At 33.0% G+C, this 23,653-nt stretch overlaps 4 protein-coding genes across 5 annotated transcripts; 3 read left to right on the forward strand and 1 right to left on the reverse strand.

Annotated features, from left to right (window-relative positions):
* Positions 1–12,621: 12,621 nt before the first annotated feature.
* On the forward strand, positions 12,622–13,414 carry LOC107960637 (60S ribosomal protein L44-like; the record flags this gene model as incomplete). Its single annotated transcript, XM_016896947.2, has 3 exons — positions 12,622–12,711; positions 12,990–13,064; positions 13,152–13,414. Coding segments are annotated over 3 exons (225 nt in total), but the record flags the coding sequence as incomplete, so codon positions are not given.
* A 1,532-nt stretch (positions 13,415–14,946) lies between these two features.
* On the forward strand, positions 14,947–16,115 carry LOC107961228 (transcription repressor OFP7). Its single transcript, XM_016897423.2, has one exon. It carries the CDS (start codon positions 15,065–15,067, stop codon positions 15,992–15,994), a length of 930 nt encoding a protein of 309 aa, XP_016752912.1. The 5' UTR covers positions 14,947–15,064; the 3' UTR covers positions 15,995–16,115.
* A 780-nt stretch (positions 16,116–16,895) lies between these two features.
* Positions 16,896–19,098, forward strand: LOC107957570 (outer envelope pore protein 24B, chloroplastic). Of its 2 annotated transcripts, none has more exons than XM_016893109.2 (3): positions 16,896–17,146; positions 17,264–17,605; positions 18,821–19,098. In XM_016893109.2, the coding sequence occupies exons 1-3, from the start codon at positions 16,958–16,960 to the stop codon at positions 18,899–18,901; spliced, it is 612 nt and encodes a 203-aa protein (XP_016748598.1). In that variant the 5' UTR covers positions 16,896–16,957; the 3' UTR covers positions 18,902–19,098. The 2 variants fall into 2 exon arrangements, with proteins under 2 accessions (XP_016748598.1, XP_040968063.1); XM_041112129.1 differs by lacking the exon at positions 18,821–19,098 and adding an exon at positions 17,962–18,279 and having other exon boundaries at positions 16,899–17,146.
* Positions 19,099–19,848: 750 nt separating this feature from the next.
* LOC107957569 (COP9 signalosome complex subunit 4) lies at positions 19,849–23,190 on the reverse strand. Its single transcript, XM_016893108.2, has 14 exons — positions 22,867–23,190; positions 22,627–22,778; positions 22,259–22,362; positions 22,095–22,155; positions 21,834–21,926; positions 21,641–21,741; positions 21,310–21,418; positions 21,178–21,222; positions 20,983–21,051; positions 20,806–20,897; positions 20,671–20,713; positions 20,426–20,485; positions 20,275–20,334; positions 19,849–20,179 (listed from the first exon to the last, which is right to left on the reverse strand). Exons 1-14 carry the CDS (start codon positions 22,994–22,996, stop codon positions 20,105–20,107), a joined length of 1,194 nt encoding a protein of 397 aa, XP_016748597.1. The 5' UTR covers positions 22,997–23,190; the 3' UTR covers positions 19,849–20,104.
* Positions 23,191–23,653: the final 463 nt, after the last annotated feature.

A 23,653-nucleotide genomic window follows, 5' to 3' on the forward strand; every position in this document is an offset into this window, starting at 1 on the left:
TATATAGTACAATTAATGGATGGTAGTTCTTAGTTTCTTTTTTTTTTCTTCAAATTAGTGCTTCTTTCCTTTTCGTTTTTGCCTCGTAAGATAATGTTGGAAGGGAGAGAAGAAGCAAAAAGAACTTTCAGAGGACAACTCAAAGAAAGAGAGAAATGCAAGAATAAACTTTTTTTGTTCTTTCTTTTTTACTTGAAATGCCTTAACCAAGCATGTTTACAAATTCTTATCTAAATTATATCCTAATTCTTAACCACCAATCATTGCTCTTATCCAAAATATAATACTTATCTAAATCCTAGTCAACATTTTTATCCTAAAGCTTATCCAATGATTGGTCACTAAAATATAACAACAAATCTAATTAAAATAAAACAATATTAACAATATTTTAAACATTAAAAATAACATTATCTTCAACACTCCTCCTTTCTATTTTTAATGGATACACCAAAATTTCTCCTTAATGCTTTAAATTTTGCCTTGGGTAAAACTTTAGTCAAAATATCTCTGCAAGTTGGTCTTCTAAGGGCCAGTTTTGCATTGCTTTTTAAAAGTATTTCTGTCTCTAAAAGTATTTCTGGAAGAAAAGCTGTGTAGAACAAGTTGTTTTTGGCTGAAATTTTTAGTTTTTCAGAAATGTTTTTAAAAAAGAGAAGCTAAAATTTTTAGCTTTTCCTCTCCCAAAAGCACTTTTAATACTTAATTACTTTTTCACCCTCCAATAACATAGTACTTTCCCTTTTTTTTCTTAGTACTTAATTACAAATGTGTTAAAATCATTAATTAAAAATAAAAAATATTTTTTAAAATACTAATTACAAATATTTAATAGTTATATTTAAATATTTAAAATATAGTTTATATATTCTAATTAAATTTTATAAATAATTAATATTTATTGCTTAAAAATATTTAAAATTTATATTTTATATATTAAAATATTAACAAGAAGTTATAATAATTTTTTATATTCTTACTAAAATATAATAATATTAACTAATTTAAATATTATTTAAATCCATATTTGTTACTTGATAATAACATGTCTAAAATGGATATTTTATTTCTCAAAAGTACTTTTTGACAGCAATGCTAAACACTCAAATTTTAAACCAAACTTTTCAAAAATACTTTTTCATAGTACTTTTCAAAAGCATTGCCAAACTAGCCCTAAGTTGCAATGGATCAACTTAACTCATTTTCTGTTTCAACTTCTTGAACAAAATGATACTTGATTTAATGTGCTTGGTTTGTCCATAGAAAACTGGAATTTTTGCCATTGACACAACTAATTGATTATCACACCTGATTTTTACTATTTTATTTTGAGTCAGGCCCTAATCTTTTAACAATTTCCCCAACTAAATTGCTTGATTTACAGTGACTGCAACTGCAATAAGTTTTACTTCTGCAGTTGATTGTGTCATAATTTCTTTATTTTTAGAGTACCATGCAAATACACCTGAACCAAGCATAAATAAGTCGCTTGAAGTGCTTTTCATATCATCACAGGATCCAACCCAATAATTGTCTATATAGCCCAACAATTTCACTTCAACTAACTTTTAGAATAAAACACCAAAATCAATTATCCTTTTAATGTATCTCAACACTCTTTTTCCAATTCTGAGGCGAGCTTCTCTAAGATAATGCATAAATCTGGGAATAAGATTGACATTAAACATTATGTTTGATCTAGTTGCTATCAAATACAACAAGCAACCAATTAGCCTTCTATAATTGGTTTCATCAACCATGGTGTGGAGCCAACATCTTTGTTAAGCTTCTCATTTTAATCCAAGAGTGCTAACAATTTTGCAATTCTTTATGTTGAATATTTTTTAGCACTTTCTTGGCATAGTTTTGTTGAGAAATGAAAATTCCTTGCTTGAATTTAGAAATCCCGATTCCAAGGAAATAGGACATCTCCATCAAAATTTTCATTTCTAATACCTTTATCATTTGATCTTTGAATTGTTGCACCAATTTAGAGCTGCTCCATGTAATTAATAAGTCATCAACATACAGAGAGACAACCAATAAGTCATTTTTATCAGTAGTTTTGGTATACAATGTAGCCTCACTAAGACTCTTCTTGAATTCCAAACTCAACAAAATGATCATCAATTCTAGAATATCAAGCTCTTGGAGCTTGTTTCATTCCATACAAGATCTTCTTTAGTAAATAAACTTTGTCTTCATTCCCTTTAGCGACAATGTTGGGAAATATACCCATATTGTAGTAAACATGTAACTATTTTCTATGTATGAACAATGAATAAATAGATAAAGTTAATTTCACATTTCACTATTATATCTTTTGTGTTTCTATGTTTCATGATTTGCATACATAGTGAGATTATGACAAGCAAATATTAGCTCATTGATTGTTTAAGTTCAAATTGATGATACGTGGCACTATAAAAACGTTTATATTTCGAGAAAGATAACTTACTTAAATAGATAATTTAAACAAGTTTGTAATCTCGTAAAAGAATCAAAATGAGCATTCGATTCAAATACATAGAAGGATTATTATGTCATTTACAATTCAAATTAGGGAGATGGCTAGTTTTGGCTATCAGACCAGTTGACTCAACGGGCAGAGACATAGATGTATTAATTGGAAGAATGATACATTAGATTGGACACAAGTTGAATTAATTTTGAATCCGTTTGCGGATTGATTCACTTGTAGCGTTTATGGTGCGACTTACCTAAATCCTGAGTTAGTCACTGACTGTGCATATGTAACTCATGTGCTTTGATATAAGTGGAGTCTTATGCTCTAAAAATGAACTAGCCGATAATCTGTATATTGGGTACATGACTTGTGCATAACATGACTTTACTAGAAACAATGAAATTTATAGCTTGATTAAAGAGTTAACGATATCCTCTCATTGGCATTGTGTGGATTGATAAAAATGGAACGTGGCTATGGGTTGCTTGTTTTCTAACGAGCAATTTATCACAGTCATTAGTTGACAATAACCATGTTAATCATTAAGAAGACACAATGGTGACAATGAGATAAAATAGGATTGCATTGAGTGAACGAATTTAACTCAACGGAATCAATGATATCATATGAATGTAACACATACATGACGAGGTCATTGGACAAAACAGTTCAATGAATTGCTTTCATATAGATTATATAATAAGGAGTTTTCAATCATGGTGTTTCTTGTGGACTCATTTCATGATTAAGTAAATTGTAAATTATCAGAACAATGCTTCTAGACATAATTGCAATTACTCAAGTCTAATTGTATATGTTCTATTGGTCCCTCTACTAGCTCAACAGAAGCTCGGTCAGACTACATTTGAATCAGAAGAAGATTCTATGACTTCTGGAAATAATTTAGTCGAGTCTATTTATTCAACATGGAATTAAAATGGGTGATAGTGTGAATTGTTCAATTAGAAAATTTGATTAAAGATTGTTCTTAAAAGATTAATTTGGAAAATCTTAGTGATTTTTTAAAAAATTAATTTTAATTAAGTAAAATTAAATTAATTAAAATAAATGTGATATTTTTAAAAATTAATTTTCGAGTCAGATAATTGCCCTAATGGGTTGAACTTGAAAATTGGACCCGAGATTAAAAATTGAACTCGAGAACTAAAACCCGAGACCAAAACCCAAAAATTGGTTGAACCAGACCCTATGTATGAAACTAGGTCGATGGTCCAACCAGTGGCTAGGTTAGACCAATTGGACCGTCATTAGCTTGGACTGAACCGGTAACAATTGAACCAATTAGGCCCATTCGGGCAAAATGATGACGATTTAAAGTGCCGGGGGAGTCACACTGAAGATGGAATCTGATGGCTGGTGGACGGTCAGCGGTGGCAGTTCTTCAATGGTAAAGCAATGGAAAAATTAGACTCCTAATGGGACTCTACTGGGTAACTTGATTTCAAATTAACTTTTCCAAAGATAATATTGTTTTAATGAATTCAATATTAAATTTAATTTAATATTTGTCTAGATATTAATATGAGATATTAAATTTAATTTAATATTTATCTAGATAATATTTTATTAATTTAATATTTATGTAATTAATTCTAATTCTTGTTGACCTCTCTCTAAATTCTCCTTATATAAAAAGAGTCTGGTCATTATTCTCACACACTTGAATTCAAGAAAAGTTATAAAGAGGAAAATATCTGAAGAAATTATTCTAGGAAATTTTGAGAGATATTTTTATTTACAACTTAACCCTAAAAGTTTAAAAAAATTACAAAATTACCCCCACTGGTTATTTTGCGAAAAAAATTATTGATTCGAAGCGAGCCCACACTTTACAAATGTGAGCTTGAGGACAACGGAGAAAACCACTCAATCGAAGGATTCATCCTAGACGAATAAAAAAGTACGAATTTTGATTAAGTGTTTATTACTTTAAATAACATAACCAAATTCTTGTTTTGAAAAAAAAAATAGAACTCTAGTTTTCTTTTAAACCTATCTTCCGCTATGTTTTCCAAACCCAATCCTCCAACAAACAAAACCTTTAGGTTGTTCAATATAGATAACCTACTAAAGATAGCCGTTCAAAAATATTGATTTAACATCATGTTGAAACATTTTCCAATTTTTCTATGCTGTTAACGCTAATAACAGTCTTATTGTGTCTAACCTGTTAGGAACTAGTGTCTTAGTTTAGTATACTTGTCAATTTATACTTGTAATTTTTCAGACAGATTGATTTAAATAAAACTTAATTAGAGATTAATAACATTCGTATTTGGCCTCAACGGTTTTTGCACGCAAAGTAAAATGTATGCAAATATTTATTCATTGATCAACTAATTTTAACTAATATTAAATTGCATTATGTAGTCAAATCATAATGCAAAAAGACAACTGACATTAGTAGGTAATATAAATAGTTCACAGACTAATCGAAACCAAACAAAATGTGTAACACCCTAAACCCATCATAGACGTTATGGCCAAATCCGGAGATGTCACATTGAATGGGTTTTGATATTGGACCTTACCTGTTAAAACCATTTCAGTTTTAAAAACTCCTAATTGCCTTAATCTATTATCAAAACGTTCATTCAATTAATTAACTAGTCTTAAATCCTATTTAATAGCGGAAGCTTACGAAAACGTTGCATTTCAAGAAATTAGTCCATATTTTTAGAAAAACCTTTGTTGTGTAAACCGTCGTTTTTAAGGAAAAATGCTTTGTCATCCAGATAAAATATTAAACGAAGTACAAAAACCCAAAAATTCAGAAAACAGTCCGGAGAGTCCAATTAATACAAAACTCCCAAAAATAAAAAACAACCTTTAAAATAAATAAACAAAACCCTTAATTAATTCAATTCGTGGACTAGTGGTCATTGTAAGACTCTGCCGCATCGATTCGCCTAGGTCTGTAGATTACCTAAACAGAACAGAAAACAGATGTGAGTTTACGTAAACTCAGTGTACAACCCACAAAATTAAGCATACAAACATACAAATTTAAATAAACAGTCAATAGCAAATACAGTTCCAGATTCAGAGTTAGATCCAGATTCAGATTACAGATACAGAAATGTATAAGTCCTACCCCCGTCCTCTACACACCATTTTCGACTATCCTATCACACCATGTGGGGTTTAAAACACCCACCCATCCCTACATACCACATTGTGCCTTTAAGACACATATCAGAATATATATATACAGCCAAGCTACCAGATTTTAGGCGATTAACGCCTATCAGATACTTCCTCCATACATATAAATCCCCACACCAATAACAAACACAGAAATCAAATGCAAATGTAACATGCTCAACATGCCTTATACAGATAACAAATACGCATACATCAATATATTCAGGCATACATTTAGTATCCTACACAGTTCAGTCTATCAGAATGTTCTAACATACAATTTAGGGTATAGATAGACCTTACCAACTCTACAGTAGGCCCACAGTCGATTGGAGCGACCCGTGTGACGCTAGAAAAAATTTTAGAATTATGGGCCTATATGCCAGTGTGGTTTGCCCGTGTGGCCCACACACACAAATTGGCCTTTGTCTGTATGGCCCACACAGCCACGGCCTGCTCTAAAGTCCATATGCCTGTATGGGCCTACACGCCCAACTTGGCCATGCCCGTGTGACCCACACGGCCACACTCAAGCCACCATACGGTCGTGTGCTGTGCACGGCCATGCCTTCATCGACACACGGCCTTCCACACGAGAGACCACACACCCATGTGGTGTCGACAGTGTAGTTTTTTTACTTTTACTGAAACCTCGTTTTCTACGTTTCAGGTACACACCTGGTATCATTTCGACGCTATTGCAAACACGAACCCTCTAGAACCTAAAAACAGTGTATTCCAACCTATTAGCAACCACACCAAGAGACTAAAACGATACCCAAACACACAAAACTGACTTACCGCTAACGAAAATAATCTCTAACTCGAATCAAACCGTTGAAGCATGATTTCCTACCTCACCACCTTCCCCTAGACATGAAACGAACTCCATTAACCAAAGATTTATTAGCCAAAACAAGAATCGTACCTAGAGGTGTGCATAGGCCGTGTAACACCCTTAACTCGTATCCGTCGCCAGATTAGGGTTATGAGGTATTACCGATTAAACTATTATTCATACAAACGTTGTTTATAAATTTTAAATCAAAATTCAGATCACATATAAGCTCATAACTCAATTCATTATCAAATCTTAAAAATAAATTGAGATACACAATACATCACAAATAATGTATAATCTAAAATGTACGTACAAGTTTAAATATTTACTTCATACACGAAACATAGAACACATCTATGGCATCAATATTAATCATTTGGCTTAATGGATGCATGAAAAGCCCAAATAGGCTCAAAAGTTTGGATAACACATATAATTATACTCAATACAGAACTTAGTATTTTCTAGGGCATGTTGTTGCCCTCTTGTTCTACTTCAAGTGGAACTTTTGTTTTGTATTAAAATATTATTATTTAATTAGACCTTATTCAAATAGTACTTTTGTACCGTTTCTCTATAAATAAGAACTATGAGTCTATTAGCACACAACTTTGAGAGCATTGATATTCTGTTGAAAACTAGCAACAATTGATTTTAAAGAATAAATTCTATTCTCTGGGAAACTATTAATAGTTTCTAGTTTATAGATAGAATTAACTTTCCCACCAAAAGTTTAAGAAAAATTTTCATTTTGAGCACTTGATTCGATTTTTTTGAGCTCATACTCAAAGCAATTCAAGGTTTGAGGATAGCTATGTGGTGTGCAACATACCCACACTAGGAACACTAAGTGTGTCGTCCACTACTTTATTAATGTGCTCATTAGATCATTTCTTGTATTAGGTACAATTATATACGCAATCCAGTTTTAATTAAAATAAGGTCATATAATTATCCAACCCACTAATTAGTTTTCTATTCCCAAAATGTTATTTTTTTAATTAAATTATTTTATCAACCCAATTTTAATTTCTTCAATGTCATAATGACTTTACCGTATTAAAATCCATGAATAAATAAATTTAATCCCCTTATTCTGTAAAATTATTTTGGCTACTAATTATCACTTTAAACTCAGTTATTTGATTGCAATCAATTAAATAATAATTTAAATAAATTAAATTAATATCTAATTTGTTTCTCGTTCCATTCGAGAAAATGCATTTACTATGAATAGTAATGCATGCTATATATTTCTCTTTCGTTGTTTTCATTTGTTCATCATATCAGTTCTAAATGCAATTCATATAAGGTTGTATCAAACTAGCAGAGGAACTTATTGGATATATATAATTAAGGCTTAAACGATTTAAAATTACGTTTCGAATATTCATTTATTAATTACATCATTATTTAGTCATACAGTTAATCCACTAAAAGTATCAAGATTGAACTCCCCACTATATACTATTACGAAAGCAATTTATATTTTCGCTTTTCCAATGATCTTGTCATTCGTGTGTTACTCTCATAAGATATCCTTAATTTTTTAGATTAGATCCGTTGACCAAATATGATCCTATTTTATCTCATGATCACCATTTCATCTTTCTATGGTGAAAAAGATTATTACCAACAAATAGTAATAACAATCATTTGTCCCTGACGAATGGCCAGTGGCCATGTTCCTTTTCTATAATTCATGCAATGCTAGTGAGAGGATATAATTACTCTTTAATCGAGCTATGAATTCCACTATTGTAAATGAATTTGTCATACTTAAGTTGTATACTCAACATACTAACTTCCAACTCTCACATCAGTTGAGTTGAGGCTTTCAATATATCAAAGTATATGAGTAACATACATATTGTTAGTCACTAACTCGGGATTGAGGTAAACTACACTATGAATGTCAGAAGTGAATTTATCCATAAATGAATTAAAAATTAATTCAACTTGGGTCTTGTCCGATGTATTGCGATATATACAATCACACATATGTCTATCTTTCTATGAGTCATCCGCTGTAATAATTAAGACAATATATCTCCCTAATTGGACTTAATAGACAACATAATAGTCTCTTGAATCAATTACTTACTAATATAAGTTGTCTTCCCGCATAATAATTTGACCCGATGATGCAACTTAATATTAATTAAACCTTAGGTAATCAGTGACTGTGTGTTAATATTTGTTTTTTTGTGCAAAAACTAGTGAAGACATGGTACAAAATATAATAATTTAATTATGAAATTTTATTAACCAATTTGTTCTGAAAATTACAGGCATATATGATAAGATAACTACACTAAGAACATAGAAGCCTAATACAAATACCACCCATGGACCCTCAAAATGTACCTTTGTACAACTTTCTGATGATCTGAGTTTCACCATATAATATTCATTCTATAGATCCATTAATTAAAAGGACGAATAAAGCTTCCAAAATGCGTAGATTTTGTTAGATAAAGTATTAAACTCAATTTTTCGACCAAACAATTTTGTGATAACAATTTTTGACGTACTTTCCTCCACTACTTGATGAATTCTAACTGAGAAATTAATAGTAAAAATCTTGTCAATATTCATAACACTACATCATCATCATCCTTTAGTGGCTCAACTTGTGGTTTATTACCTGAACAATGATTCAATATCTTGTCACAAAAGGATGTTAGCTCCCTCACCAGTGGTTCTATATGTATCAGTCATTCTTGGAAGATCATCCTCCCCTTTTTGAATCTTCTTGATGGTTCTACCATCATTGTATCCATAGGTTGATTGACTTTGGTTATCACACAAAAAAAAAAAAAAAAAACCTTAGCTAACAACTTGTTTTCATAATTTGTTGTATTTATTTAACTATATAAAGAAATGATTGCATGGATACTTCAAGAAATTGAAAGTAAAAATTTAACAAATAAAAGAAAGAAACATTTAGTGGACATAAATTATGATTATAAATATACTTTTATCATGATATAATAAATTTTATAATCATCAATTGTAATGAATCAAAATATTTAAATCCCTCCCAATTATAGGTATTGTGAAGTTGGAATCCAATCAAATTATATCAAACATTCCATATCTACCTAATGTCAACAGAAGAAAAAACAGAACTTATGATTATGACATTGACTTTTTAGAAATTGGTCAAACGTTGGAAGTTTTAAATTATACATATATTTATAAAAACATTTCATACTTGATCTTCCAAGTCCGTTGTTGTCCAGCGGTTAGGATGTCTGGCTTTCACCCCGGAGACCCGGATTCGATTCTCGGCAACGGAACTTTTGTTTTTTCTTCATTTTATGGGTAACTGAGTATTGAGATCCAAGAACTACGATGCCGCGCTGCTTAAATGCTATAGGCTCCGGCCTGCGAGCCATCCATTATTTAAGCCCAAAAAGGCGGTAGATTTTGCTTTTGGGTAAAAGACCCAACCACGCTACCCAATGTTTTAATGTTATCTTTGTTTATTATTTATGGTTACTACAATCACTAAATATTTTATTGTAAGATAATTAGAGATTAGGATGATTTAATTATTAAATAAAATCATTATTTTCCGCATGAAATGTATAGTGGCTAATTAAAAGTCTAATACAGAAATTATAGAAATCGGAGATGCAATTTTCAAAGGCCACAAATTTACTAACCTACATTATCATACCTAAATTTTTGGATTTTCAGTATCAAGTAGCACATTTTGAAATTTCGATTATCTTAATACATAAAATCATTTAGTGTCAAATTAAAATTCATCCTTCATACTATAAATTTAATTAATGACTTGATAATTTCCACATCGATCAGTTATTCTAACAACTCAAAATTATTTATTCATTAACAATAAAACTCTCAAATCAAAATCAACATAACTTCAAATGTATCCGAACAAATCGAAACCCTAAAGATAGAGAGATGCCTAAAAGCCAAATCTTGCTTCAAAGTCCAAAAGCTCTTTCTTCTCTCCCATTTTCTTTTTCATTCTAACTATGTTAAGAAGAAATGGATGAGATGTTTTTTTAAAACTTTTACACCATGTTTGGTTGGGTGTAATGGCTAATCCATTACACCCCGATTCGGTGGCCCCACCTAATACGCCGTTTGGTTCACCGTTTACCTAATCGGAGGTTTTGCTATTCCTTGCCTATTCCCTCAGCAGCTGTAATAGGTATTCCTGGGTTTTAGTTTGTAATAGCTATTCACCGTTTTCTTCTTTAATTTTGAGATCAAAATAACCTGCCTTCTTCTCCCCAAAAATTTCCCGTCGATTTCATATCCTCAAATCAAGCCGAATCGATTCACCTTCACGTTTTCACATATTCTTCCAGCCAAATCGATTCGCCTTCATCTTCTTCCAGCCAAAGGTACGCTGACAGCCAAAGGGCTTCACCATTCTTCCGCTTCTTGCAACGACTGAGAAACAGTAGCGGGAAGGGAGGTAATCTTTTTCTGCCCTCATCAAGCTTCATCCTCTCCGACGTTTCCCTTCCATTGATTGCAGAGGTAAACTTAAAACTGATTTTTGCCCTCAGCTCCATCTTCTCATACGTTTTTGCTCTTTTTTTTATCAGGACCCAAAAATTTCATCACTTTCACAGATTTGAACTTCCAGCACCGCCACCTGCGCCTCTACTACCAGTGAGAATACCTTGTCTCCTTTCCTTTAATTTTTACGCTTCAGATGTTTATCTATGTTTCCTGATTAGTGTTTTAAATTTATTTAGTTTAAAATTTCGATTTAGTGCATTCCATTGTTTGAAATTGAGTTAGAATTGTCTTCTAAAGGCTGGGACTGATCTAATTTGCTTTCTGTCACCTGATCAAAATAGCAAAATTCTCTGAGGGACAAGGTTTTAGTAACATAAAAGTAGAAATAATGTTAAAATTCCTGGCATGCATAGTCATATATCATTTAAGTTTCATCTTAGGCCCTAAAGAATGTTAGGTCCTCTCCTCTGACATGCTAAATTATTTCCATTTGATCAACTAGCATAGATGATATATGCTAAATTATTTCCATTTAAGTTTGAATGAATTGCTTCTATTTTGCTTGTTTGTATTCATGTTACTTTGGTTATCCTTTGTTTTGCTTATCCTTTGTTATATTGTATCATAATTCATACATTATGTCGTTTACGTCGATTCGATATATGCCTTACATGTTCATTGCAAGACAGAATCTGTTCCCCGTTTACTATTCGGTTTTGTTTGAAACATATTTGTACCATGGGGTTGCAACGAATATTCTATTTTCGTGTTTAAACCGTTTGCAACAATGCTTTCATTAGAGCAAGTTTTCATGTTTGCTGATAGAGAACAATTTGTAATGCTTTCACTTGATGACTTGTTTATACCGTTGCTCGTACAAATCGTATATCGGTTTTATCTTATCATCTAGTATAGGTTTCAGCTTCTTCTATTGCAGCTTTCAGTTGCATGACCTTAGTCTAGGCCTATAGGGTTCTCACTTTTGTGGCATATTAGGCATGTTTTTATGCTAAGGCTGTTAATTTTTGAACCCGGATGAAGTTGGAAGCTATGAAGCTTTCTACATGTTCACTATGACACTGCACTATGGTCAGTTAGAACCCAATTCTGCTTCTTTGCTTGCTTTATATGCAGCTTGAAATCGCAATCAAGTTTTTGTCGTAAAGTTGCACCATATTCATTCTTGTAGAATCAAACCTCTATTCAATAGGCCTAGATGATTATACTTTGTTGCAATGTTATGTCTTAAGGTTTATGTATGCTATCTGGTTTGCTTATCCCATGCAAAAACATGGTATTATTACATTTCGCAGCATGGGATTCACATTCTGTTGCTTGTTCATGGATTATACTACCTGTTTTTCAACCCGATTCTTATCATTTTCGTTCTTGCATCAATAATCAAATCAGTCTGTTAACATGCTCAGAACCCTTTCAATGCCACACTATGGGGTTGAAATTAATGCATAGATATCTTCAGCCTTAGCTTGATGAATACAAGGTTTGCTTAGGTCAATATATTCCCTAATGACGCAATAAATATTGCGTAACTAAGCTCTGCATGATTATTTAATTGGTTATTATTAATTAACAGCCGACTCTCTCTTTTTCTTGTAAATGTTTAATGGCAGTTGGTTAAGAACATCAAATTGGCATTAAAAATGCAGTAGAAATTTGCTTAAAAAAATCAGGTTATGGTGGTCAGACCAAACCAGTGTTCCACAAGAAGGTAATTCCTCTTCACTTGTCTTTTATATCTTGCTTGGTGTTTAGTTATATAACCAAAATATCTAGAATTCTTATGCTGCATCTTCTGATACTAGTTAGTAAAGGATGTTTAGCTATTGCTATTTCTTGATACACCGAGAGAGGATCTAATATCTTATGTTGCATCTTCTGGTACTAGTTAGTACCAAGTGTTAACTCATTTTGTCATTCTGATCATTGCTATTTGTCAAGACTCCTAGCATGTTATATAATATTAATGGCATTGTATGGTTTGAATAGGCCAAGACCACCAAGAAGATTGTGCTGAGGCTGCAATGCCAGGGTTGCAAGCATGTATCCCAGCATCCAATCAAGGTTTGTGCATTGAGAAAAAACCTTTGTTGACCAATGTGTTTGCTTGATGAGCTAATGTGTTGGTGTTTGTGTCTTGTGTTGTTGCAGAGGTGCAAGCATTTTGAAATTGGTGGCGACAAGAAGGGGAAGGGAACATCTCTTTTCTAAATGGTGTTTATTCATTTCATTTCATGTCATGTCATGTTGTTGGGAACTTTTTAAGACAATATGGAATTCTAGTTTTTCTAATGTATTGTTTTCTGAGGGATATGGTGTTCTTTAAGCACTTAATAGTTAATGGCATCGTTTGATCTATTGTCGCCATTTGTTTTAAATACTGTATTTTAATTTAATTGTTTTTGGTAACTTCAGTAATCTCTGCTTTACTTTTCATGAACGAAGAATTTAATTCAGCACTCTTGATCTATTTTAGCTCTGGAAATTGAAAGATAAATAAGATCTCAACGCAAAGCAATCTGATTAATTAAGTAAAACAGTTTGATATTTTATTTCTTTTTGTAGAGTTAGATCTTTTTGGAATTTTTTTCTCATTAAAGTTTTATTTTTTTTTTGGTTTAATTAAATTTGATAATTTTTCTCCCATTAAAAGTTTAAACTCGGATGTAAATGAAAAACTCTCATTACATAAATATATATATTGATGTATTTTATGGCTAAACAAAATCAGTCCCTTGATTAGTCAAACAATTAATTCGTTTCGTATCCTGTATCTCCAAATAACGTGGGGGGAATTATATATTTTTATTAAATTATATTTAATAATAATTATTTTAAATTATATTTTATAGTATTATGTATTATGATTTTAGTAAATTTTATAGTATCATATATTATGATTTGAGTAAATTCATATAAGAATATTGATTATTAAGAATTTTATTAAATTATATATTTTAATTATAATATATTTAATAATAATTATGTTTAAATATGATTAAATTATTTATTATTGATAATAATAATCTTATTAAAATTTAAATAACAATAACAATAATCATTTACCAAAACAAATTTATGCTAAGGGTATTCTAGTTATTTTAGTTTTTTCCATTATACTATTACACTTCTATTCCATTCAACCAAACACAAGATTACTATTACGCCTCTATTCCATTACATTCAACCAAACAGTTGATTTGCTATTACACCTCTATTCCATTACACCTCTAATCCATTACACCTCTATTCCATTACGCCTCTAATCTAATACAGCGAACCAAACGTGTTGTTACTATTTACACTTAAACTCATAACTTATAATTTATTCACACCAAAAGCTCCTTGAATTTTTCGATATTTGTCTCGTGCCACATTGGATCAAAAGCTTTTTTTTTATATAATAAGCTCTTTTTTTCTTTTTTCTTTTTTTAACGTTAACAAGTCTAACTTTGATCACCAAAAAGATGTTGCTGCTCTTTATATGTTGATTGTAGCCTCGCATTGAATTCTTTCAACAGTCATAAGGCCATGCATCTAGAAATTAAAGCGTCCACCTCCCATAACTCATCACCCTGAGAAAACTCCACCTTTGTTGTTTGGGTGTTGGGACGGATCTTACCATTAAAAGTAAATACAACAAATATAAACTTAACTATTTTGCTTGCAGTTGTGGAATAAAAATGTATATATGATGCAGGTGGTAGGAGTAATTATTTATTTGTTTAATTTTAGTGTGATATAATTATAATTTGTTAATGTGTCGGATACGGCTTAAGGTAGAATTTTAGGAAGTGAGATGATTTTCATACACTGACAGCTCACCTAATATTCAAGACGTTTTCGAACACAACTTTTCACTAAAGCATCTTACGTAGCTTTCAGAGTGTATATAAACTATAAACTTGATATTACCTCTTAGCTTTCAGAGTGTATAAAATTTACATAAACTTGATAATCATCTCTTGGATTTGGTCAGTTTAATAATTTATAGCCGGCCCTTTCTTCGATTATATAACCCTCTTCGACCCTGAAATTTTGACGACTTTGTAAGCAAACTTCTAATGGCTAAACGTTGTTTCAAGCTTAAATTTTCTTGTATTATACCATATTTTCAATTCTGTCGGTCAAAGAAACCTTCCAAGTTGCCGGAGACTTCTGTTTCGTTCCTATCTACGGTGAATCCTAAAGCATCTGACGTTGGATATTCGGACCTGAGCTTCCCTGCGCCGCCGCCGTCGACGCCGGACTACTCTTTCGTCAAACGCCATTTGTCACCCAAGGTAGCTTCAGTCGACTGCGGGTGCCGAGCAGCAAGATCATGCAGAAGTCGATATTCAACCACTCCAGATGTTAGCTTTGAGTCAACTCAATTGCAGGTAATGGCCAAAGCTCATAATTCTAAGCTTCAATGGAGAACTTATGAAGCGTCGGTTTCTGGTAAGAGCAATGGGAAATACAAGGCCAATAGGAAGGAAAAGAAGAAGGCGAAAATGGCGACTGTTTCGTCAACTGACAGTGGATGCTTCAGTTTCAGTAGCGAATTAGGTGAGGAGACTGAAACCCTAATTTCAAATTCGAGAAGCTTCTCTGATGATTCATCTTTTGAGTTGGATCAATCAATGGCTGATGACGAAGACTCTCCCATGGAAATCAAAATCAGGAACATGAAGAAGATGAAGAGATTAAGGTCAAAGAAACACAAAGGATTGTCAACAGAGAATAAAAATCCACCATGGAGAGGTTCAATAGAATCGCCGAGGACGGCGGAAGAGAAGGTGGCGGAGAGCGTAGTGGTGGTGAAGAAATCGGAAGATCCATATGAAGACTTCAAGAGGTCGATGCTGGAGATGATAATGGAGAAACAGATGTTTGAAGCGAAAGATCTGGAGCAGCTTTTGCAGCGTTTTCTTTCACTGAATTCGAAGGAATATCATGGAATCATAGTGGAGGCTTTCACTGAGATTTGGGAAGCATTGTTCTGTGAGAAATAAGCCTAGCTCGCTCGCTTAGTATTAATTAAATTGAAGATGGTGAGGAGTGAAGAACTACTTTTTGTGCTCATAATATGAAACTAAGCAACATGCATTGAATAACATATGTTATGTTGTTTCATTCTTCTTTGCTTTTCTTTTAAAATTTTTAGGGATTATTTCATCAAATTCTTTTTCACTTACAAACCTCGATTCATGTTTAGGGTTTGTGGCTACTCCTCTCAACAATATTATTTTTAATATTTAAACTTACATTTTTTATAAAAGATAAAATATATCTTACCATTACACCCATCCACTTATTAATCTAATTTAATTATTATTAATTTATATCAACTTCAATACAATAACAAGTCATCGAATTAGCTTAAAATACAAATAAACTTAAACTTAAATGTATACTAATAGAATCATGAACTATTTAATATATGATGAACAAGTCTATTATAAAAATCAAGAAGAATTTAAAAAGGAAAAAGATTAAAATGATTAATGTTAATATACCCGTATCAAAATTTATTTAAGTATACCATTTTTATAAAAAAGTAGTTTTTTTTTGTCGAGATCAAAGTATCTATCGTCAATAGTTATAATTAATCCCTCATTAAGGATATTTTTCAATAAAATAAACCATTAACTATAAAATATGCTCCATTTCCATTATTGAACTCCCCTCATAAAATATATCATATTTTTAATGTAATTATAGTATTAAAAATTATACAAATGCAATAATTGTATAAAACATAAGCCGGCTGATAATTAAAGAAAAAAGTGTTTGCATAACGGGCTTTTGACCCATCAAGATCCAATATTCAATCATCATCGTAAAGCCCACCGGGAAGCCCAAGAAAGACCGGGGCCGTTAAGTTGCAAAATTATCGGTAAAAATAAATAAATAAAGATCTCGACATTTCCGCCAACCATTCCCTGTTTTGTCGGATCCTTGCATCTTCCGAAGAAATGAATGCGTCTCTGAGAGGAAGACACGCAAACTGCAAGAGCACTGCCGCCGATTATGCAGCCGTCAACGCCGGCGATGTCAAACTACGCGCCTCCATGACTGACGCCAGGATTGTCAACGGTCCCAGCTTGAACGGTTTAACTTTTGCCATTAAAAAACCCGGTTTCTACCGTTACGTCCCCCAAAAGGCAAGCTTAAATTGAAAAAGAATTTTTCCTTCAAAGATACTTTTTCAATAAATCATGGACTTGGTTAATTTATTCAACTTTTCGCATTCTTTTTTGCGGTGGGATTTTGGGTTTCAGTTAATGAACACATTTAGGTTTGCGAAGAATCCATTGAAGCTAAGTTACGGTCGCAAGAGAGAGGACAAACGGACGGTGGTCGACGGGGCTCTGGTGTTCAATTCCGGTAGCCAGGTGTCGGCTTCTTACATGATTGGTACGAGGAACTGTAAGCTCAAGTATAGTTACTTGCATGGTGGTGTTACGACATTGGAGCCTTGCTATGATTTGGGGAAGAATGTATGGGGTTTCGCAATTTCGAGGAGATTATACGATAATGTTTTTAAGGCGACTTATCATACATGGAGCAAGAATTTGGCTTTGGAGTGGTTGAGAAATCATGTGTTTAATGGGACTTTTAAGGTAACCAAAACTAGCTTAGATCATTGTTTCTTTGACGTGTTTTAATTTAATTTTTGAGTGTTTCATTGCTTAATACAGTGTTTAAATCTGCCATTTATATTTTAAAAAAATACTAAAATGATTGACTGGGTTGCGAAATCATAGTTTCAGAGGGCATAACTAAATGAAGTTTTCCTAGGATAACTGGTCATATACTCCATTTTCCCGTTTTACTACAATATAGCTACAGAGATTTTTAGGAATGAATTGAGCGGTGATGAAGAGAACTAGCATGTCACTTGAGGATGGACATTCAAGACTATTATATTTGAACTCAGTTGTGTGCCAGACATAAGTATGTTCATTTTTTTCCCAAGATCACCGTCTATTTTGGAGGGTCTATAGTGGATCGTATGCTCATGTCATATCCATGTTCGGATATATGTCAAGACATGGGTACTTCAAGAAAAAAAGGCGAGTCAGAGCAACAAAGATTCAAGATGAGTGCAACAACGAAAACTCAAGTAAATGGAAGCCTAAGAAGTTGGCATTTTCTGCAAGAACCTGTTTTTCTACGGCTGCCTGGTGTGGTTCCCAAGGATGTCGAATGTGGTCATTGCAACTCACTGCTGGAAGCTTAAAATGTTGACAAGAGCTTGAAGCAAAGCAAGGTTTCAATTGCTTGATGTCATTTGCTCAGGTCTTTCTTGGATTTGCGTATTATTTCTTTTTTGTTTAAGAAAAGGGTTATATCATATTTCTTTAAGGCATTTGCATTAGTGGTTTGTTGGGAGGCCTACAAATGGCGATACCATCTCTATGCTTGACCACTTGAACAAATTAGTTTTCTCGGACTAAGAGGATTGTAGATGGTCGAATGTGGTATACTGTAAGGAGTGGATGTATTGTAGAGTGGACCAGCCTTTCTCGAGTTCTATGAGAGTATCCTTTGTGGTGATGAGAGACGAGGTTCCAACCATGGTTGCTTTCTTTGCTTGAGAGGCAACTTCAAAATGAAATTTGACTGCATGTAATGTAACAATAAAGATGAAAAAGGGTAAAGCTATATTACTAGGACTTGGATTTTACTGTCAGACCTGTGTATGTCCAATTTTTTCCAAGATTTCCATGAATTTGTTGAAATGATAACATCGTAGTTCTAACAACTTGTGATGAAATACTTTTAATGGTTGTCTGAGATAATTTCTAACCATGATCATTTTCTTTTCTTTCCAGATGTCAGCATCCGTCAACCTGGCTGAAGAATCTAGGGACCCTAAATTTATTGCTGAGACTACTTGGGAATTGGAAATGTGATTTGTTGTAATCTTTATCCATTTGCATTTAGAATCATATAAAATTTGGAGAAACAGCTTACTGTAGGCCGCTCCGATAGTACCATCTCAATGGACTGATTACCTGCGCAGGGAATGATCTGTTGTGTGCTGTTCACTGTACCAAACTTGTAGTACTGTCGTTTATCGATAATGAATTTCAGGTCTCCCTCCTGGCAAGATCTCGGTATTTGTTAGACATTGTTTTCCCTTTAAAGATCGAATAAGCTGGTCTTTAAACTAGAGAGATAGATGCACAGAAAGATTCTTTAGTTATAGAAGCAATTTGGTTTCGGCATGTGAAAGTGAAGCTTGAAGTCCAAAGCGAAGCAAGTTAGTTGCTTAAGGTACGCTGAGAACTGACAAGAGAGAACTAGCTTGTTAAATACTTAGCTTTACAATACACTCGACGTATATAATTATTTACTCACAGACAGGAGTAAATGTCGGATGTAGAGTCTGAATGGATATGTTCAATTTTTATTTTTTTCTGTTTTATCCATATACTTGGAGAGTCAGACATGTCCGAAAATATGTTAGACATGAGTTTTTTTTTTAAAGAAATTGTTCATAAATGTCATATTTTTTGTATCTTCTGATATAGTAACCCTTTAAGATGTTGCCATAGAATTTGAGCTTTGCAATGCTTCATGAAAGCAGAAAACAAAGGTGGCCATTGCTGGACCTTCAGGCTGTTTAAAAAGAAAAATTAAGAGCCCTTGTATCCAATGTTCCATGTTTTGTTTTTTCTGGAATCAAATCCTAAGATTAGGGAGAATCCGACTGTATAATCCGAAGATTTATGAGTTAAACAATTCTAACCTCATCTTCATCGAATCAAAGAAAGAGTTCTGTCTTCTGCAACTAATTTTAAGGATATTAAAAACATTTGTGGTAAACCTCGGATTGATTTAGGCATATCATAACTGATTAATGAAACACCTTTCCTAATAAACAACTGAAAAAATTAAAAGAAATAATTACAGGATATTAAATTTGATCCAGAATCCCATATCTTCCTGCCTAATAGACAATATTGCAGTTACAAAACTAAATCTCGAGAACTAAAATATGCAATATATAAGAATGGTTGAACAGTGTTCTTTTATGCATCTGGGCGAAATGGCTGAAGGCAAATTCTCTTCTAAGTTTCTTTGTTCTCGAACAGTGCATCGACTGGTCAGGATTAGATGGGAACTTCCATGCCCTTCTTGGCCATGCTATCAAGTATATCGTTAAGAGCTTGACACACACCAACTATCTGCAGAAACATAAAGCCAAAGATAAACCGAGACCTTGCAAAGAAAGGGGGGGTGTTGATTGGCCAATAATAAGTCTGTATTAAGAATAAACTACCTGTTGATCCCATTGTTGGAGTTCTTCAGTGTCATCTTCAAAATGTATAACAGCTTCCACCTGATGCATAAGATTATTTTTTATTTACATAGCTCCTGAGAACTCCATTAAAGAAGGAATGAAACAAAATCATGCGCTGAGAAATTGAAACCTGGTCGATTGATCCCCTCATTCTATCTTCACAAATCATTCTTGAGGCTATCTTCTCAGCCTGTAAAGAAATAGAAACCAATATTTTCCCGTCTTAACCACAATCTCTGAGGTTCATGGAGAAAGAAACGACCAGAAAATAAAAAACAAGAAAAACAAGTAGCTTTAAAGGTTGCTTTTTTTTTTTTTCAATAGTATGTTATTGTTGCTTGAATGTAGAAAAAGGATGCCATGAGTAAATCGCACCTTATGAGGAGGAATGCCCAGCAAAGTACCCAACTCATCAAAACTATAACAAAGAAAGCAAGAATTTCATTAAAAAAGTTTTCAAATGTAATAGTAAAATAAGATAAGATGAAAATCTAGTGTTACATTTCTAACCGTATATTTGTGTACAGTTTGCTAGCACTCAGAAGATTATGCTCTATTATGGCACGGTCCAGCACAGTATAATTATCAGGAAGCAGTGCTTTCTGTTGGAAAACAAAAGGTTAATCTTGGAGAAATTTACTTTTATTGTAAATGCAAACATTTACGACAGTTGAAAACTTTTATAACCTGATGTGGTTTCAGTTCTTCAGAAAATGCATCAATTTCAGGTTTTCTTAATATTCTCTCCAAATAAACCTGTTAATTTCATATAAATCCCCATCAGAATGGACTTTGAGGTCATAGAAACGGACAACAAGACTAGTGCATGTGGAGATGCATGTGAGGAAGTGTGCCTGGAATCATGAGAAAGAGAGAAAGAACCTTTTGTAATATCGGATAAATCTTCAGCTTGGAGCACCGTTCATCCTGAAACAAGTCCCAAACCATTAACATGATTAGAACAAATTACAAACAAACTTATCATATTACATTACATCAAGAGAAAGTGTTTACCTTGTAAAGGGTGGCAAGAACACGAGAGCGTTGAGGACCTGCGGCAGCTAATATTGTACATGTTACAGCAGCAGATAGAGCTTGCTCCAGTGCATCCTCATCAATTGTTCTGCATGAGGTGAACATTGATAATATTTGTACCATAAATCCTCAAACATAACCAAAAATTCAGAAATGGGGAAATGTGATACAAGCAAATAGATAATTCTACATGGTGCAAAGCATAATGGTTGTAAGTGAAGGTGCTTTTGTGTATGTCAATAGTGAGTGATCTTAAATGGATATAGAAGAAAATCTTTTAAAGGAACAAAATTAACTTCGAATTACATACTCATCTCCTATTTGTCGCTTCTCAATTTGAGATATGTCATAGTATCGGAGTGCTGCTTCCAAGAACTTCCTCTTTAAATCCAAAATCCTAGCATAACAGACCTGAAAAGAGGGGGTGCGAAAAAAGTAAATTAACAAATTACTGGACTTCCAGCTCTAACATTACATAATTGGTCTAAAACTATGTCATATACCTTGTACTGTAAAATTAATACTTCATGCTGACTGTTGCTAACCAAAAATGAAGCTTTATTAATAAAAGCTTCTGCGTTAACAGCATCATCATCCTGTAAAGTATTCAAGCAATGATTTTAATTATATTTTGAAATTGATTTCACATGTCAGCGATAGAATAAGTAACCACATTTCTCCATGACATTCTAACACAACCAAACTTGCCTAAATCATGCTAGCATTCAACAAAAGCAATATGGATAAATAATAGTAATCAATACCTCAAGATATAGACGAGCAATTTGAACACATTTCGACAATCTGAATGTGTCATCAATGATCCTGATAGCCATATCACAAACATAAAATTACCGTCAATTGAAAGAAAGAATATATCCCGCTGCAGCCATCTTCAGAAACGGAAAACAGAATTGTACTCTCAGACCTCATTCCAGAGTCTAAATCAATCCCACTTAGCATCTGCGCTGCCTTTGACCACTGCTGCTCCGACTCATACAACTCGGCAAGTTTCTCTCGGATAATCAATACCTATCCATAACTCATACAAAATAAACAGCTTTCCTTAAACAACCATGCATATTCCTTAAACAGGTAATGTTTTGCAAACAAAATTTAACTAAAATAGTAAAGGAAGAAATATAATTAAGGAATTCAGTAGAGTTTTAAACCCAACTATTTCATCAGAGCAAAGTTTTAGCAATGCGGTATGTAAAGGTACAAAGGAACTTGCAAACGGTACAAATTTTCCCTGTAGCTTTCTATAAGCTGCTATCAATCAAATTCAAAACGAACCTGTTCTTCGAATGAAACTACACGAGGCTGAATCTGATCAAGGATGTAATGAGTAATTTCCTTTTGTAACTCTGCCTCCAATCTCCCCAATTCTTGTGTGAACGTTTGTAAAAGCTGCCTTGATACCACCAATGGAACATCATCCGATAACACTAAAAGAAATTTAATCACCAATAAAAATAAGTAAAACTATTAAAAAAAACCCCATGAATTATGCACAAGGTAGGGAATTTTAATTACTATGGTCGATAAATTTCTTGGCTTGAAGGATATCATTTGATGATAAAACCGTTGATAGAATGTGTTTGTATTGTTCGATTTTTTGCCTCTGGTCTACGATCGCCGAGGCGTTTGCTAATGCACTCTCCATTGGCTCCCGATCGCTGCTTCAAAATCTTCGAAACCCTAAACCCTAAGTTTACTCCTCCGTTTTGTTTTCGGATATAACGAGCTCGAATGTTTATTGCTTTATGGTGATTTTCGTTTTGCTCTCTGCTTCCTTTATTTTTCTAAAGTAAATTGCTTTCTGATTCTGAGTTCCAGTTTGGGACGGCGCACTCTTTGTTGGCGTTTAGCATAGGGACTCAATAAATAACAGACACGTCATCACCACGGAATTGCATTTTCATTTCCTCGTTCTTCTTTTTCTAGGGTTTTTTGATAAATTGCGCAGTTGGTCACCCAACTATCATAAATTTTCATTCTTACCGAAAAACAAATTTTACGAATTGGGCATTGTCGGTAACAAGTATTTTCATTTTACTCACCTAACTTAATAAGTTTTTGTTTTGGTCACTTATTTTAGTCACTCAATTTCCATTTTAGTCACTAATTTACTTTTTAAAGATTAATTTTATTTTTTTTTAAATTAGATTTTTACCGGAAATTGAGTTTTTCAACTATAAAGATGAAACCCCCAAGTTTTTATTTTGCAGCTCGATTCTAGAACCCAGATTTTTTCCTAAAAAACTAAAAATTTAATTTTGAAAAAAATTTGAAAGGAGTGAAACGCCGAGATAGTGTTATT

This window comes from Gossypium hirsutum, chromosome A05 (genome assembly GCF_007990345.1).
Source record: "Gossypium hirsutum isolate 1008001.06 chromosome A05, Gossypium_hirsutum_v2.1, whole genome shotgun sequence".
Classification (NCBI taxonomy): Eukaryota; Viridiplantae; Streptophyta; class Magnoliopsida; order Malvales; family Malvaceae; genus Gossypium; species Gossypium hirsutum.

Coding starts and splice junctions, on each gene's coding strand:
- LOC107957569 (XM_016893108.2), bottom strand. CDS start 22,996: ATGGAGAGTGCATTAGCAAACGCCTCGGCGATCGTAGACCAGAGGCAA. Junction 20,898..20,982: donor AAGAACTGAAACCACATCAG/GTTATAAAAGTT, acceptor GTTTTCCAACAG/AAAGCACTGCTTCCTGATAA. Junction 20,714..20,805: donor AAACTGTACACAAATATACG/GTTAGAAATGTA, acceptor TCTTTGTTATAG/TTTTGATGAGTTGGGTACTT.
- LOC107961228 (XM_016897423.2), top strand. CDS start 15,065: ATGGCTAAACGTTGTTTCAAGCTTAAATTTTCTTGTATTATACCATAT.
- LOC107957570 (XM_041112129.1), top strand. CDS start 16,958: ATGAATGCGTCTCTGAGAGGAAGACACGCAAACTGCAAGAGCACTGCC. Junction 17,147..17,263: donor ACCGTTACGTCCCCCAAAAG/GCAAGCTTAAAT, acceptor TTTGGGTTTCAG/TTAATGAACACATTTAGGTT. Junction 17,606..17,961: donor TGTTTAATGGGACTTTTAAG/GTAACCAAAACT, acceptor TTTTTTCCCAAG/ATCACCGTCTATTTTGGAGG.